Source organism: Sminthopsis crassicaudata, chromosome 1, assembly GCF_048593235.1.
Source record: "Sminthopsis crassicaudata isolate SCR6 chromosome 1, ASM4859323v1, whole genome shotgun sequence".
Classification (NCBI taxonomy): Eukaryota; Metazoa; Chordata; class Mammalia; order Dasyuromorphia; family Dasyuridae; genus Sminthopsis; species Sminthopsis crassicaudata.
Window position 1 is genome coordinate 329,660,639 of NC_133617.1, and position 17,368 is coordinate 329,678,006.

A 17,368-nucleotide genomic window follows, 5' to 3' on the forward strand; every position below is an offset into this window, starting at 1 on the left:
TTCAGGAATCAGATTAAAATGTTATTGGGAAATATATAATTATATATGTGTATATATATATATACACATACACATACAATAAACTAAATGGTATTAATATATGGTTTTTTCAAATAAATATATGGCTTTTAGAATGCTTATGTACATTTGTTTGTATTTTAGTTTTTATAATATATTTTATTTTTTCCTTAATTACATGTTAAAACAATTTAAAAAATTTTTAAAAAAAGTTTTGGGTTGCGAATTCTCTCTTTCCCTCCCTATCCCCCCCCCCTTCTTCCTTTCCTGAGATAGTAGGTAATCATATATAAATTATACATGTGCCTAGCAATGTATTTTGTATTAAGTAGGAAATTAAAAATATTTGTTGATTTTGTTGAAGTGTTAATTCCAAAAAGTTTAATGATGAAGTATGCCATCTTAAAGAGAATCGATATTGTTTAAATACAGTGAAGCATGACATTTTTTAACTTTCTTTCTTTTTCTTTTATTCTACTCTTCCAATCTGACTTTAGATACTTAATTCTATTTGCCTCAATTCCTTATCTGTAAAATGAGCTAGAGAAGTGAATGCAAGCCAGTCTAGTGTCTTTGTTTCATTTTGTTAATTTTAATAACTTTTAAAATTTCCTTTTATTTATGCTTTCCTAACATTTCAACTGTATGAAAAATATTAAAGATAAGATTTTGCCATAGTTACTGATTCCCAGCATTCAGTTATGTATTAGAAAGATTTTTTTATGAAGTATTACCATAACAACTTTTATTTTAGATATGACCTAAAGAGACGTTTATAACTTGTTTTAACTGGAGTTTTATTTTATTGTAACTTTTAGATAACATTGAAATGGCATCTGTCAACTTACCAATTCCTGTGCAAAGTAAGAATTACTATAAGAGTGTTTCAGACAACAAAGAGATTGCTAAATTGGTCTCTGTGCTTAGCACAATCATCAATTCTACCAAAAAGGTAAGTTCATACGATATGTCCTCTGACATTTCCTTAAGCAACATGGCTCTTTGGTTGAACTGACTGAAGGTTGAACCCTTCAATCAACTAGGATTTATTACACACGTCTTGTTGCCAGGAGCCATGTGAGGTCCTCAATAAATATAGAAATATAAAAATGAGATAGTACAAAGCCTTAGGAACTTGAGAAAGGACCGGTTGAGGAGAGGAAAATGGCTTAGTATATTATGTTCATGAGTCAATAAAATGCATCTAAAACAGACAAAATAATTTTGAGGTAGAAGGCATTAGTAACTGAAGAAATCAGAAAATTTTTCTTGAAAGTGTAGGAATTTGAGCAGAATCTTGAAGAAGCTAATCAGACATTTCAAAAGGCAGAGGAAGGAAAAGAAAACACTGTAAGTTACTTGAGAGTAATGACTTTTATTTGTTTTTTTTATTTTGTCTTTGCAGTGCTTAGCATAGTACCTGGCACATGATAGATGTCCTCCTTTACTAGATAAACTAATTTCAATACCTAATACAAAGAGGTTATGGTATTATTAACATATTAACATGAAAACCAACATAATATTAATGCATTATCAGAAGGTACTATTAATATATTAACATTGCCATTATTAACATATGGTATCAGCATTTCATTAATATATTCATATTCAACATATATCCTGAACTAATCCTTTTAAGAGGGCAGTTATGAAAAAGATGGCGCAAAATATGTACTATCTTAAATAATTCTGCTATATATACCAAAAATCCCAGTTTCAAAATCCCATTCAAATTCTTACCTCCTCATAAGGAATTTTGCACTTTAAAAATTATTATTCTTCCAATAGTCATCTGTCTTACAACATATGAGATAGGATTGAATTCATACACAATATGGAATTAAGATTAACATCTTGCTTTCCCAATCTCCAGCACATAAGTTTTGCATACATTGATTTCCTTGAGAGAAACTAGCAATAACTCCATGGAAGATAGCCTTCACTTGTGTTATAAAATATCAATGATATTTAGGTACTAAGTGAGGATATTCAAAGGGATCTCCTCACTATGTAATTTACTACACTCATGGGTAAGTGGATATATATATATATATATATATATATATATATATATATATATATACACACACACACACACCTATATATATATATATATATATATATATATATATATATATATATACACACACACACACCTATATATATATATATATATATATATATATATATATATATATATATATATAGAGAGAGAGAGAGAGAGAGAGAGAGAGAGAGAGAGAGAGAGAGAGAGAGAAAGAGAGAGAGAGAGAGAGTTAGGAAAGGTAAAACCCTAAAGGCATCTCTCTTTCCTTCTTAATCCAGGGTACATTAAAATTTATTAAGAAAGATTTATTTTTTTTTACCTGTAAAATTAAGTGCAGAAGCAGTAACAACTTTCCCTTTTTAGATTCTTAATCCTCCTGAATCCTTCCTATCTTGTTGGAAGGATGATCTCTAGAGAGAGATTCAGTTCTCTTTCCTGACTGAGACAGGGAAGGGGGAAGGAAAGAGAATGTAGTAAAAACATATCAAGATTTTTGTGAGATACTTCCTGGGAATTCTTCCAACTTTTCTCATATTAAGCCATTCTTTGAAACAGTGACAAATAGTTTGTACAAAAACTTTTTAACTTAATATAATCAAAATTATCTATTTTGTGATCAGTAATGATCTCCAGTTCTTCTTTGGTCATTAATTCTTCACTTCTCCACAGTTCTGAGAGGTGAACTATCCTTTGTTCTAATTTGTTTATAATATCACTTTATGTCTAGATAATGAACTCATTTCTACCTTATCTTGGTATATAGTATTAGGTGTGGGTCAATGCCTAGTTTCTGCCATACTAGTTTCCAATTTTCTCAGCAGTTTTTTGTCAAATAGTGAGTTCTTATCCCAAAAGCTGGGGTCTTTGGGTTTGTCAAACACTAGATTACTATAATTGCAATGACAAATTGCTAACAAAACCCAATTAATGCCCTATGACCACTTCTGATGATGTATGCAAAGATCCTTACCTATGGTCCCTTCTCTCTTCCTTGAAGACAGAGGTATATTTTACTCTATCAGACTAAGATTGATAATTATAGTTCCTCACAATCTAGCTTCCTTTTACAATTCTTTTTATTTTCATTGTTGTACTCATTTGGTATGTTATTTTCTTTGTTCTGCTTTGTTTAACTCTCTATTACTTCATAGAGTTTTACTATATTTCTTGAATTCTGATAATCTTCATTTTCTACAGAAAAATCATATTTGCTTATATACCACAGCCATTAACCACAGTTTTTAAGCCATTACACAATATACAAGCACTCAATTAATTTTTTTTGTCACCACAAAAAGTACTATACTAAATTCTTTAGCACATATACTTCAATTAAGTAGACAGAGAAATATATTCAAGATTGTGGAAACATTAGAAGGTATAGCCATATTAAGGAACTAGTTGAAGAGAAAAAAATGATCACATAACATGATCAAAAAATGTTTATGGAAGATTTGTCTGGCAAAGGTGCACAGAATATTTTGGAGGAGGTAAAATCAGATCTTCTTCCCTATACTTGAACCTTTCTTATTTGCTCAATATTATGACTGAGTCAAAGGGTACACTTTATTTAGTCATTTTTCTTGTGCAGTTCCAAATAATTTTCCAGAATTGTTGAATCATTTCACAACTCTATCAATATTACATTAACTTGTCATCTTTCTTTTCTCCTCTCAAAAGTCAAGCCTTTTATGTTCTTGATTTCATTCTTTTGCAAGTATTATGTGCCTTCTACAAAGTAACAATAATGATTAGAACTTATTTGACATGCAACATCAACTACTGATAGCACTTTCCTAATTACTCTATGAATTAGGTCTTATAATTATCACCATTTTGCAGATAAGGAAACTGAGGCTCAGAGAAATTAAGTAGCTTGCTCATAGTCTCAAATCTAACATATTGAGATAGGTGCCTGGCATGCCTCCTAAATAGCTGATACATAATTTCATTTTTTTTTTGCTTAATATTTTTTGTCAATTATATGTAAAGATAATCTTCAACATTCAGTTTTGTGATATTTTGAGTTCCAGATTTTTCCCTCTCCCTTGCTTATTTTTCCTTCCCCAAGACATGAAGTTATTTGATATAGGTTACATACGTACAATCATTTTGAAATTTAGCAATAATATTCTTAAGTGTTTTCCATTTAGATTCTCTTTGAGAGAATTGAGAGAATCATCTAATTGGTGATTTTGTATTTCTACTTTCCCCTCATGTGTTATCACTCCAGATCAATTTTCTTGGGTTATTTCTTTGCATTATTGTGTCAATGTTATTTTTTGATCACAGCATTAAAGTAGACCAATTATTCTTATATTTTCTCTTTTTGATCTGCTCTTCAGATCTCATATTTCACTGCCTTCCCCTTACCCCAGTTGTAATTTTCAAAAAATCTTTTTCTTCTTTAAGTATCTATTATTTTTTCTAATTGGTTAACTTCTTATTTTTCTTGGGTGATTCTTTTTTAGTTTTTCCTCAATTTCTATCATTTGATTTTTGAAGTCTTTTTTGAGTTCTTTTATAAATTCTCTGAGGAAGGTAACCAATTGGAGTAGAAAAGGCTTTTTTTTTTTTTTTTTTTTTTTTACTTTACTGTCCTCCTCTGACGATGAACTCTGGTCCTTTCTTATTCCCAAAGTAAATTTCTTCTACAGTTGGGTTCTTTCTTCTTTGTTCATCTTTTAAAATGTGTAAAGTTCAAGCACGTCTAATTTTTGATACCTCTAGCTTCATTTTAGCTCTCCCCTCTCCTGTAAGTACCCACAGCCAGCAGCTTCCCTGCTCCATTGCTTGTGCACTCACCTGGATGTGCTAATTCCTAATAGGCAAGAGCAGAGTCTCTGAAGGACAACTGGGTCTAGTGTTGCTAATCAGCAGTCTTCCTTGAGCCAGACCCTGGACTCCCTAAATGTCCTGGAGGTGAAAGTTCTTGTGGTTCAGGCTGAGACTCCCTTGAACTCAGCTAGCCCCAGGGCTCCCTATTTGCAGCTTCTTTGGAGCAATCCTAAAGGTGTTAATACTTCACTTAATCCTTGTCCTGAGGTCTTTCTTAGGGTGGTAGAAGGAAGATCCCTATTTTGCCCCAAATCTTATTTATTTTTCTACAATTTGCCCCGAGGCAAATCTACATTTGCCCCGAGGCTCAATTTTGTTTTGTTTGTGGAGAAAATCTGGAGAACTTGGAATTTTCTGACCTATTCTACCATCTTCCCAGAATCCTCCCCCTACTTTCTCAAAATTTAAAGATTACATCTCAAAACAGTTTTCATCATGAATTTATTTTGCTGAAATCATGCAAGGAAATGAAAAATACTTGAACTTTATACAATAATTTTATGCACACATTTGCATGCAAATGTATTGTTTAAATATGTCATCATTTTAGTACCAACTCAAGACGAAATCTGCTGAATTTTGAATGTCAGTAGAGTTATAGTATATTAGAAGTTAGAACAGACACTACACATAGCTAGTAAATTAATAAGTTAGTAAGACTAAATTTGAATTCAGAAAGACGTCTTCCTGATTCCAAGCCCAGTGCTCTATTCACTGCACCACCTAGCTCCCCCTAATGTTCGTTCAATCTACCACATCATCACACTCCTTATTTCAGGATTTTCTGGGTAAAGATATGCAAAAAATGATTTTTGTTAGGATAAAATTATGTTCATTTTTAAATTATCTGGTTTTTACCAGAGAGATTAATTTTATCCTCTTTTTCCTGTTTTAAACTATAATATAATGGAAGACCAAAATTCAAATTTAGCCTCAGATATTTACTAGCTGTATGATTCGGAGCAAGTCTCTTAACCTTTGTTTACCTCAGTTTTCTTTTCTGTAAAATAGAGATAATAACACCAAATACCTTTCACTGTTGTGGAAATTGAATGAGATCATAATTGCAAAGCACTTAGCAAAATTGCATAGTAAGCGTATATAAATGTTGTTATTTTTATCATACTATAATATGAATTTGTTGCAATCATTGATGCTTGGAGGTATCACATGGTTTAAAGTACTGGGCCTAAAATTTGAATTTAAATCTGCCCTCACACCCTCAATGTGCAAGTGACTTAACCTCTATTGGTCTCAAATGTAAAATGGGGATAATAAACCTAGCTTCTTTCTTTGTTATGAGGATCAAATAAGATAATAATTTAAAGATATTTTAATTTGCCACAGAGTAACCACTTAAATATTTATTTTCTTTTTCTGTTTCTTCCTATTCCAGGAAGTTATTTCATCCCTAGATTGTTTCAAACGTTATCATCACATATGGCAAAAGGAGAAAGAAGAGACTATTATGGAATTTTTAAGCAAACAGCCCTCCCTTTCTGAATTTGAATCTCAGATTCTCTATTTCCGAGATTTAGAACAGAAAATTAATGCTGAGCCTGAATATATCTGTGTAGGAACTGTTGCATTATATACAGGTAGGTAAACCTTCTTTTAGTTATTCATGGAAATTCAGCATAGATTTTTATCACTTCATCTCTAGATTACTATTTCTGAGAGCTTGGGTCTTCTTAAAGATTGACTGACTTTGCTTTTATGAAACTCAAGTAGAAGAGTCTAGTCTGTAGGTTTTTATTTATTCCTCTTATATACAATCAATTTTTTCGAGAATGTGTAGAGATATAATGAACTCTTTGCTACTCTGCACTGAAAATGAATGCTTATTTAGAGAAAGGAAAGGCATCTGATGTATTTGGTATTAAAATTGAGTTTTTAAAAAAAAAAAATATATATATATATATATATATATATATAAATATAAATGAATAATTTTAAAGAAGGAAATATTTTTAGTCTGAAATTTTGAGAGCAAAAGAACTGAAAGGTATAAACTTTACTATACTTCTATACTTACTATATATATAATTTTATATATATGTATATAAATATATACATACATATACATACATATATGTACATATACATATATATATACATATATAAAATTTGGCATATCTATAGGACACAGAAAGAAAAAAAGGAAGAAGAAAGAAAAGTTTTTGTAAATGCCAAATTTGAGTATGAATTAAATTACTTCTTGAGGTTATATTTGGCAGGTGCTATTCCAACTTTTCCAAAATGCATTGTGAATATTATATTTTATAGTTGACCTGAAGATGGCATTGACTGCAGAAACCAAGGCCTGGATGGTTGACATAGGCCGTCATTGTAACAAGAAATACAAAAGTGAGATGGAGAATATTTTTACTTTAGTTGAAGAGCTGAATAAAAAATTAAATCGTCAGATTAAAGATTTGGATGATATCAGGATAGCAATGGCTGCTCTTAAAGAAATCCGGGAACAACAAATTTCCATAGACTTTCAAGTTGGCCCTATTGAGGTAACTAACAAGAATAAGAAAGAATATTGTAAACAAAACTATATTCTTATTAGCATGAGTATCTATAACAGCCATTTACTTGTTTTTCAATAATTTTGTGCTAATTTGACCTGCAGTGAATAGAAATTTTCCTTTGTTCTACTTATGAAGAAAAGGGACACCAGAAAACTAATACAATAAATGAGATTTATAGTAGTTTAGTAGTAGTGGTAGTTAGTAGTAGTTTAGTAGTAGTAATCTAGTAGTTATTATAGATTAAATTATGTATTTTAAGTCATAAAATAAATTGACTTAAATTAGACTATAATTAAATTTTAAAATTAATTTTTAATTTTTAAATTAAAATATTCTTTATCCCTACAAGCCTGATAATTTACAATTCCCTCTATTAAAAGATATTACTTTTCTATAGTTCTTTTTTAAGTACATGAAAAAATAATTATGTGTGTGTGTGTGTGTGTGTGTGTGTGTGTGTGTGTGTGTGTGTGTGAATCTTGAAGACATTTTATCAAAAATGTGCTACAGGATCCATTATTTTAAATGAAAACAAGAAAAAATTGCAATTATCATACAATTTAGTGACACTACATTTACCACCAAGTTTTCAGCCATATTATTGACTTTCCTCAGACTGTACATGTGTCTGAGTGTGGAGCTGGCTCAGGTGTGAGACTTTCTTCTCTAATCCTCACTTCTGCTACCTAACCCATCATTGAACTGTTCAAATTGCCCAAACTCAGTTCAAAGCATCCAACCTTTTAGAGATCAGAAATAAACTTGACAATTTAACCACAGGCATTATCTGAATTCACAGGGACATCCTTGCAACTTTGTAGAGTTTTTAAAAAATAGCAATTCTTAATGCTGATTTTTAGTGAAATATAATACACTGAGTTCCTGAATCAGTCCTCTGGTCACTAGAACAAATTTAGCTTTTCTGATCTAATATTTCTTTCTACATAGATTTCAAGTAGCCTCTGTGTTTTTCTTCCATTAATCCCCTTTGTGATCACAATCAGGCCATATACAATATTTGTATATTGTACATATACAATATTTGTATATAACCTAATTGTGATGTATATATGTGTATGTATCAGGTCATATTCAATATTTCACTAATCATCATACTTATGTGTGTGTGTGTGAAGTAAAAGAAAACATAATAAGTCACACATTAAAGGATGTAAAGAAATAAGGAAGATGTACAGGTGAGCCCAGTTGGAATTGGAAGAGGAGAGATGGAGAGTGAAAAGTTTTGGGAACTTTTTCATAGTTTTAAAACAAATAGATATTCACCAGGATAAATCTAAGTTATATATCTGAATATACATTCATATATATGGATTTTTTCTTTCTTTTTTCTGTTGACTTTGAATCTGGTAATAAGAGATGGACTTAGTTACATGTTTTCTCTGTTTCTTCTCTTAATTGTTAAGTGCATTAAAGTTTACTATTCCTTGGTATATTTTCTATCATAATTTTATTAAAGTTATATTTTTATGCTTAGATTTATGTATTTATTTGATAATTTTTTTGTCTGTAGGAATCTTATGCTCTTCTTAATAAATATGGACTCTTGATAGCAAAGGAAGAAATGGAAAAAGTTGATACTTTGCGTTATACTTGGGAGAAGATTTTGGGCCGAACAAGTGAAGTTCAGCATGAATTATTCACATTGCAGCCAAATTTCAGGAGAGAACTTATTAGTACCGTAGAAGTTTTTGTTGAAGATTGTAATCAGTTCTATTCAGACTATGAAATGGTACTAAACTAATTTTCTATGTATGTATTTATAAGAAAAAGGAGATAATTTTTTTTGAAAAAAAAAAGAGGATTGCTTTTAAAAAATGAGTCTTAAAATCTTTACTATAAAAGATTCTTTCTGGTTTGAGGTCCTATAATTTTTTTTAGGATTACACTTAATTAACATTCCTTCATAAATTTCATTTCTTTTTATTTGACCTTGAGCAACCTCAAAGGATTAAAAATCACTTTTACTATAAAATTTTAGCATACTATCTGCCTTTAATCACTTAGGTCATAGAAGACAATTATACAATTTTCTGAATATTATCTGGAAAACATTTTGAAAGCAATGTTTCCTTTAATAAGATGGAATATTCTGTCCTATGCCAGTTCCTTTCTTTTCGGTGCCTTCAAGTACCAATGAGTATGATTGTGGAACAGAGGTTAATATTTCTGACTCCTATTTGACACTGTTATAAACTATAAAGCTGATGAGTGATGTGTTAGAAAAAGTGATGGATGTTCTACTGCCACGGTAAAACAAGAGCCTGTGATGTTTGTCTTCATTTCTGAGTTCAAAACTTTATTATCTTTTTTATAAAAAGAAAAAAATGGAAATAATTTCCCCTCTCCCTTCCTATTTGTGTTGCAAAGATCATTTCCCAGAAGAGAGGAAGTAATAGTGATAGTAATTTATTAAAAGGTAACCATGATTCAAATCTTATGTTCTTAAAATAAAAAATTAAAAAGCATGAAAAACTCCTAAATGAAAGCAAGACTCCTTTCAAGCTTAGCATTTTCTTATGTAAATAGCATACTTTGTTTCCTCTTTATCTTAATTTTTGTTTCAGAATGGTCCCATGGCAGCTGATCTAGAGCCCCAGGAAGCCAGTGATAGACTTATTATATTCCAGGTAATCTTTCTAATGCATATGATGGTAGGAAAAAAACAACAACAACAAACTATTGTTATCTCAGTCTTTTCAGTTAAGTAAAAACCTTTCTAATATCGAATGTATATTGATCTGTGTAATATTACATATATATCTTGATAAAATAATTTTATGTAAAAAAGTTGACATAACAGTTTTATTAATAATCTTATAAATAAGCAAATATAAATGATTGGATAATGTGAGGATATATTTAAATGAAAGGTGATTTTGAGAGCAGTTAGCAATTAAATATGGAAATGCATGTGCCCAACAATGTAGCTGTTATTAATGACATTTTAGGTATGCTATAAGTTTCTTTTTTAATCTTTGTTGGATATTATTTAAGCAGTTCTTCATTTATATTTTTGTTAGACTCGATTTGACAATATATTTCGCAAATATGTCACTTACACTGGTGGAGAAGAGCTTTTTGGGCTTCCTGTGACTCAGTATCCTCAGCTACTTGAGATAAAAAAGCAGCTTAATCTCCTCCAGAAAATCTACACTTTGTACAACAGTGTCATTAACACTGTCAATGGATATTATGATATGCTTTGGTCAGAAGTGAATACTGAAAAAATAAACAATGACCTTTTGGAATTCCAAAACAGGTGAGGAATTACAAAAAGTTAGCATGTATGTAACAAGAACCTCAAATTCTTAAAACTTTAATGACATCCTTCTTAAATCATTTTTATCTTTGATTCACTCTTTTCTAATCACAGATTTTTGAGAAACATTTTTTATTGGGCTATTGTTAAAATAATCATCAAATAGTATTTATTCATTATCTCCTCATGAATGATTATATATGAGCAAATAATTTAAATTTCAATAAAATATATAAATTGTTTTTTAACACTCTGTCTTCATGTAAACAAACATTAAATATTAGAAATCCATGTTAAAAGATCTATTAATTAGATTCTCCTACATATTTTTTGAGTGTTATAATAAGGATGAATAAATAAGAATTATGTAAACTAATCACGAATTGTATACTGTATAGAATATGAAGGCCTTAATACTGTATATATATATGTATATATATATACATATATATATATGCATATACATACACACATTTATGATGAGGTGAACAATAGGGAAATCAATTGATATTTCCAGACATTGGCACTATTAATTTGATTAGTAATCAAGGCAATAGATGGAAATGAATGTGGTGAGGATTACAGGCAGGAACACTCTCAATATAAATTATAACAGAATTTATAAAAATCAGTACCATAAAGGATTCTTTCTGCATTGAGGTCCTATCATTTTATAAGATTAATTAATACTTCCCCATAAATTTATTTTCCTTTTATTTTGACCCTGAGCAATCTAAAGAGATTAAAAGGAAAGTTTAGTATAGAATTTCAACTTACTGTCCACCTTTTGTCACATTATGGATAGAATAAGCAGTTATTAATAACCTCCCATATGCCAAGCACTTTGCAAAAATTAGCTCATTTGATTCTCACAACAATCCTAGGGTATAGTTGGTATTATTATCTGCATTTTACATCTGAGGAAGCAGGTTAAATGACTTGTCTAAGGTCACACAGCTAGTGAGTGTGTGAGGCTTAATTTGAATTTGGGCCTTTTAACTCCAGGCCCATCATTTTATCCATTGTACCATCCTGCTCCCTATGTGTACTTTAAATTGTTAAGGCATGCCACTGGGTAAACTTTATACCATTTAAGGCTTACAAAACATCCTGAAACAAGTGCAAATAATAGATTTGGAAAGAGCATCAGAGAACATCTAATCCAGGCCATATATGAATAGAATATTTGACATCCTACAAAGTCATCTCACCATATTTATTTTTTGATATTTCTAATTATTAAGGAATTTTTATTTAAATCGATCTTATCTTTACCTCCCATTTTTTTCAACTATTATTCCTACTTCTTTCTTCTGGAGCCCAGTATAACAAATCCTTAATTCACATGGGAAAACTTCATATAGTTGAAGACAGGGATTATGTGTGTCCATTATTTCTTCTCCATGTAAATGAATCTCCATTTTATTAATAAGGAATGTATGGCTCAGAGAGGAAGATTAGGTGGCTTGCCCAGGGCCACATAACTCCTAAGTAAAAGAGAAAATAATTGAACTGAAGTCATCTGACTCCAAGCCTAACATAGTTTCATTATAACATATTGTCTTATCTGGATTTTGGGATAGGACTGGGAGAGAATATCCATTTCATTCTACTGGGCAGACTAATGTATACTAAGCCCTGGTATCTTTCTAAAATAATTCCTTGGAAAAAGTCATTCCAATCTTATTTTGTTCCTTCTATGAAGATTGGACTTCTGTAATACGTTTGGTAATTTAATGCCACATTTATTATGATTGGCCCAAATTAATGCATATGCAGTACGTATGAGGCCTACTAAAGTCACAATATGTTCTGTGAAAAGGCAATAGATAAAACAAAGTGATTAGGGCAATTCATTCCATAATAGCAATGTTTTAAATGGGTAACTGACTAAATGATGTTCTAGTTGTTTTTCTTGGATTCAGGTCTTTTGTATTAAGATAATTATTGTAAAATGGCCATTATTCAGGGAATACTTTTAGATAATTGAAAATTTAAATTTAGTGTGGTTTTCTTTGCTAGATATGAAAAGATGAGATGCAAAAAGCCTAGGTGAGAGTTGTATAGTTTTCCCTATTGGTTTCCTTTTTTAGGTGTCGTAAACTTCCACGTGCTTTGAAAGATTGGCAAGCTTTTTTAGACTTAAAGAAGACTATTGATGATTTCAATGAGTGTTGTCCACTTTTGGAACACATGTCAAACAGAGCCATGCTAGATCGACACTGGAAAAGAATTTCAGCACTCACTGGCCATAGTTTTGATGTGGAGAATGAGACCTTTAAATTGCGGAACATCATGGATGCACCTCTTCTGAAATATAAAGAAGAAATAGAAGTATTTTGGGCAAAAAGTGATGTGGGATTGGGAAAATAGAATGTTCTTGAACCTTTCTCACATATAGTGTTGGATTGACAAATGTTGCAAGGAAAATGAAAAAATAATTATTTTATTGGAAAAATAAGCTTGTTCTTGCTTTCTTAATTTAACCTTTATTGCTAGTGGTTCTTTCTGAGCATTAATCTAAATTAATTTGAACAGAAACTTAACTCCTTCCACATGCCTTTGTAGTACTATTCAGCATTATTCACTATTTAGAAACCTGTAGTATTGTTCCTCTTGTCTCTAGAATCCAGTTAAGAATTCCTTTTCTATATGCCTAATAAATGGGCTCTCTCTCTCTTCCCTTTCCCTTTCCCCTTCCCCCTCTCCTTTTCTTTCCCTCCCTGCATCCCTCCCTCCTCTCCCCTATGTCTTTTGAGATTCCAAATTTAGATATTCTGTTCCTCACATGAGAGACAAGCAGTTCATGACCAGGCCCCCTTTTGTACTTTTTCTACCTTTGTAGAATCCACCACAATATGTTTTAGTTTTAGAGTCACCTTCTTGCAATGACATTGATTGTGAATGGAAAATTTGCAATTTATTAAGAATTTCAATTTTTTTAAATGAGAATTTTCTATTTTGACAGGACATTTGTATCAGTGCAGTGAAGGAGAGAGACATTGAACAAAAACTGAAACAAGTAATTACTGAGTGGGACAACAAAACTTTTACATTTGCCAGTTTTAAAACCCGTGGTGAATTACTCTTAAGAGGAGATAGCACAGCAGAAATTATAGCCAGCATGGAAGACAGCTTGATGATGCTGGGTTCCTTAATGAGTAACAGGTAATAAAGCCATCTTCTTTTCATAAGAGGTGAAAAATGGAAGACAAAGACAAAAACAAAAACAATCCCCAAAACAAAAGACTTAAGGGAAATGAAAATCTTTTGTAAGGCCCTCCCAGATTCAAGTAGTTATTGAATACTTGAAACATTTTAATGCTAACATCCATATGCAAGTGTACTTTCAAGTGACATTTCAGTTTATGCCATTTTTATATCATTATCATTCAGTGGTTGGATTCTCTAAAAGTTCCATAGCCCCAAAATAGCACCTTGAATTACACATTTATAGATTTGGAATTGAAAGGGACCTTGAAGGATATTTCCCCCCCCTTCATTTTACAGTTGAGGAAATGTGGATCTAGAGAGATTTAGATAAGATCACACAACACTTCTGCCAATAGTGTAACCTAAACCATAAGTCATATCTTCAATTCATCCATATCATTTTATTTCTGATTTCTTGAGACTTATTGTTCTCTCTGAAATTGAGTTGGGAAGGAGTGATTTATATTATCCTGTTCAAGCAGGGGCCTGATAACTTGGTAACAGCAAATGATAATTAAGTAAGTGCTTATAGGTGAAAGGTTTCCCAGCCTAGTAAAAGGCAGGCAAATTACTAGTAGAAAAAAGTACAACTGCATTGTATGCTGCTGGTGAGCTACAAGATAAATTAGACGTATGACCAAGAAAGGCTTTTTTTTAAAACCTTTGTATTTGAGAAAAACAATACAGATTTAAAGTATTTTCTCTTTTAGGTATAATACTCCATTCAAGACACAGATTCAAAAATGGGTACAATACCTTTCCAATACAACTGACATCATTGAAAATTGGATGACAGTGCAGAACTTGTGGATTTATTTAGAAGCTGTCTTTGTGGGAGGAGACATCGCCAAACAGCTGCCTAAGGTTGTTAAAGTGTATGGTTTATTAGAATTTTTCATGACAGAAATATGAAATACTAAAAAATACCTTATAAAGGAAAGTAACTAAGATCATATCCATCAACTTCAATTTGTCTTTTTGTGAAGTAGAAAAAGGAAAGGGAAAAGTAAAGAATGTGACATATTGGTAGAAGTTGGGTATGAAAGAAAATAACAAAGTTGAGAATAGTTATATGACATATGAATCTTTAGAAAATGTTAATCTAGAGTATAGAATTATGGAGAGTTTGTCTTGATGAAGTTATGGTAATTTATTCTTACAGAAATAACATTTTAAAATAATGAAGAGTACAAGGTACTTAATTGCATCTATAATATAAAATTATGGGTTGAAATTGTACAAAAAAGATACTATCCCTCTCACATGAAACATATCAAGAGCATTTTTTCCTCTTCAAATTGCTGTAATCAAGTTAAACATACATAGAGTATATTTTGAGGTGTTTAATTATATTTTTAAAAAAGTTTTTTTTACTGTATCACAGTACATTCTTTTGAATTGTATGTAAAATCAAAGTGTTTTCATAATATATTTAAAACTTAAAAATTGGGGTATAATTTTTATGTACTATGGTATTTGATTTCCCTTGATGTAAAAGAGAGAGGAGTTCCTGCTACTAGACATTTAGACAGACTTAAGTCTTATAACATAATTGTCATGCAAATTTAGTGTAGATTTTTGGTGACCATAGTATAAAAGATCATAAACTTGGCTAGAATGATTTATTCTTGAAGCTAAAAGCATAACATGAGCATATATAGTAATCCAGAATAAATCCAGGAACAACCTCTTTGTCTCAACTAAGTCAATTTTTAGGAGGCAGAATATAGTGGGTAGTGGTCAAAATGAGTAATGAAGGGTCAAAGGCTCAAAGCCACAATGGTCTTGGTTTACATAAAGCTTTAAGAAAAAGGGTCTGCTGTGGCGGCTGTGAGTGATGAACGCAGCTAACATGGAACTGTGGCAAAAGGATGATTCCTAAAAATTAACCGGAAAGCCCTGTTTAGGATGAAAAATATGGAATTATAACTGTGTTGTATCAGCAAATTGTTGGAGAGTTTTAGTAGCTAGTTTTAACCAGAACTTGATGGTTTAAACCAACATCATGTCTGAGTTGTATAATGGGAGACATTAAGAGAATAAAATTATAGAATCCTCTGCCTATTCAGTCACTGAAAGGATACCACTACAAATTGTAAAATTGTTTTGGCATTCATAAAATGATGTGATTCTATTTCTTCCACTTAATTGTTGGAGGAAGAAAACATTTTTTATATTCACTTACATAATTTCAAAATATAGAAGAGGGTTTAAAGTAATTTTTCTTTTCTGATTTTTTTTTGTTTTAAAATACTTTGTCTTTTTTCAGTTAAACATTCTTTCCCTTCAATTCCATTTCAAACTGAATAACAACAAAAAAGAAGAAAAGCACCCCTCATATTATGCAATTTCCCTCATTTATCACTTTCAGAACTATATGTTTCATTCTACATTTTGAGTCCTTCATTTCATTGCCAGAAAGTAGATGGCATGTTTTATCATCAATCTTCTGTAACTGTAATTTGTCATTGCATTGATTAGATTTCTAATACCTTTCAACATTGTTTTTCTTAATAATGTTGTTACTGTATGAACTGTCCTTCTAGTTCTGCTCACTTTATTCTTTAGATAGGTTTCCACAATTTCTTCTGTAACTGTCTATTTTCACTACCATTGTTTATGGTATAATAATATTTTATATTAACACAATATTCATATACTGTACTTTATTTATTCATTTTCTAATAGATGGATTGTTCCTCAGTTTTCACTAGATTAATACAAAAAGAGCTATTATAAAGATTGTTCATTGATATTGGTTCATTTCATCTTTCTTGGATCTCTTTGAGGTTTAGACTTTGCCGTGGAATCATTAAGTCAAAAGTATGAGTTAAGTGATTTTGGAGATATAGTACAAATTGCTTTCCAAAATGGAAATCCACAGCTTTACCAACAGTTCATTAGTGTGCCTATTTCGCATAGTCTCTTTTGTTTTCTTTGCTAATCTGATCCAAATAGATCCCAGAATTGCTTTAATTTCAATTTTTCTAATAATTAGTGATTTAGACCTTTTTTATATGATACCTTGGGTTTTTCTTTTGAAAATAGCATGTTCCTGTTCTTTGATCATTTGTCTATTGGAGGGTTCTTATAAATTTAATCAATATCCTTAATGTATTGGATTTGAGTCCTTTATCACAAAAATTTTCTGTAAAATTTTGTTTCCAAATACTTATTTATGATGATCTATATGTGATTTTTGTAAATTATTTTCAATTTTTTCAATAGTTTTTATTGAATAATAAACTTATATGTAGGTGTGCTTTCTAGAGCCTCCAAATTGAGGTGCCAAAATGTATTAAACTTTCTAAAGCCCCCACTCTGGGATGCCAAAATATACATCTGGACTAGCTTTCTGGAGGATCTCGGGACCAGCTCGAGTCCTTGGTCTTAGTAGAGGAGTGAAGAAGGCAGGAGACCCATGAGGATGGC

At 30.9% G+C, this 17,368-nt stretch overlaps 1 protein-coding gene across 4 annotated transcripts in view; it reads left to right on the forward strand.

The window, feature by feature from the left end:
* The window catches only part of DNAH5 (dynein axonemal heavy chain 5), a 392,301-nt gene that overhangs the window by 197,042 nt on the left and 177,891 nt on the right, over nucleotides 1-17,368 (forward strand). For all 4 annotated transcript variants that reach the window (XM_074279122.1, XM_074279119.1, XM_074279121.1 and 1 more), the window contains exons 22-30: nucleotides 837-970; nucleotides 6,303-6,504; nucleotides 7,193-7,428; nucleotides 8,975-9,193; nucleotides 10,029-10,091; nucleotides 10,485-10,723; nucleotides 12,817-13,057; nucleotides 13,692-13,891; nucleotides 14,647-14,800. In XM_074279122.1, coding sequence (XP_074135223.1) covers nucleotides 837-970; nucleotides 6,303-6,504; nucleotides 7,193-7,428; nucleotides 8,975-9,193; nucleotides 10,029-10,091; nucleotides 10,485-10,723; nucleotides 12,817-13,057; nucleotides 13,692-13,891; nucleotides 14,647-14,800 — 1,688 coding nt within the window. The remainder of the gene's footprint in view (nucleotides 1-836; nucleotides 971-6,302; nucleotides 6,505-7,192; nucleotides 7,429-8,974; nucleotides 9,194-10,028; nucleotides 10,092-10,484; nucleotides 10,724-12,816; nucleotides 13,058-13,691; nucleotides 13,892-14,646; nucleotides 14,801-17,368) is intronic.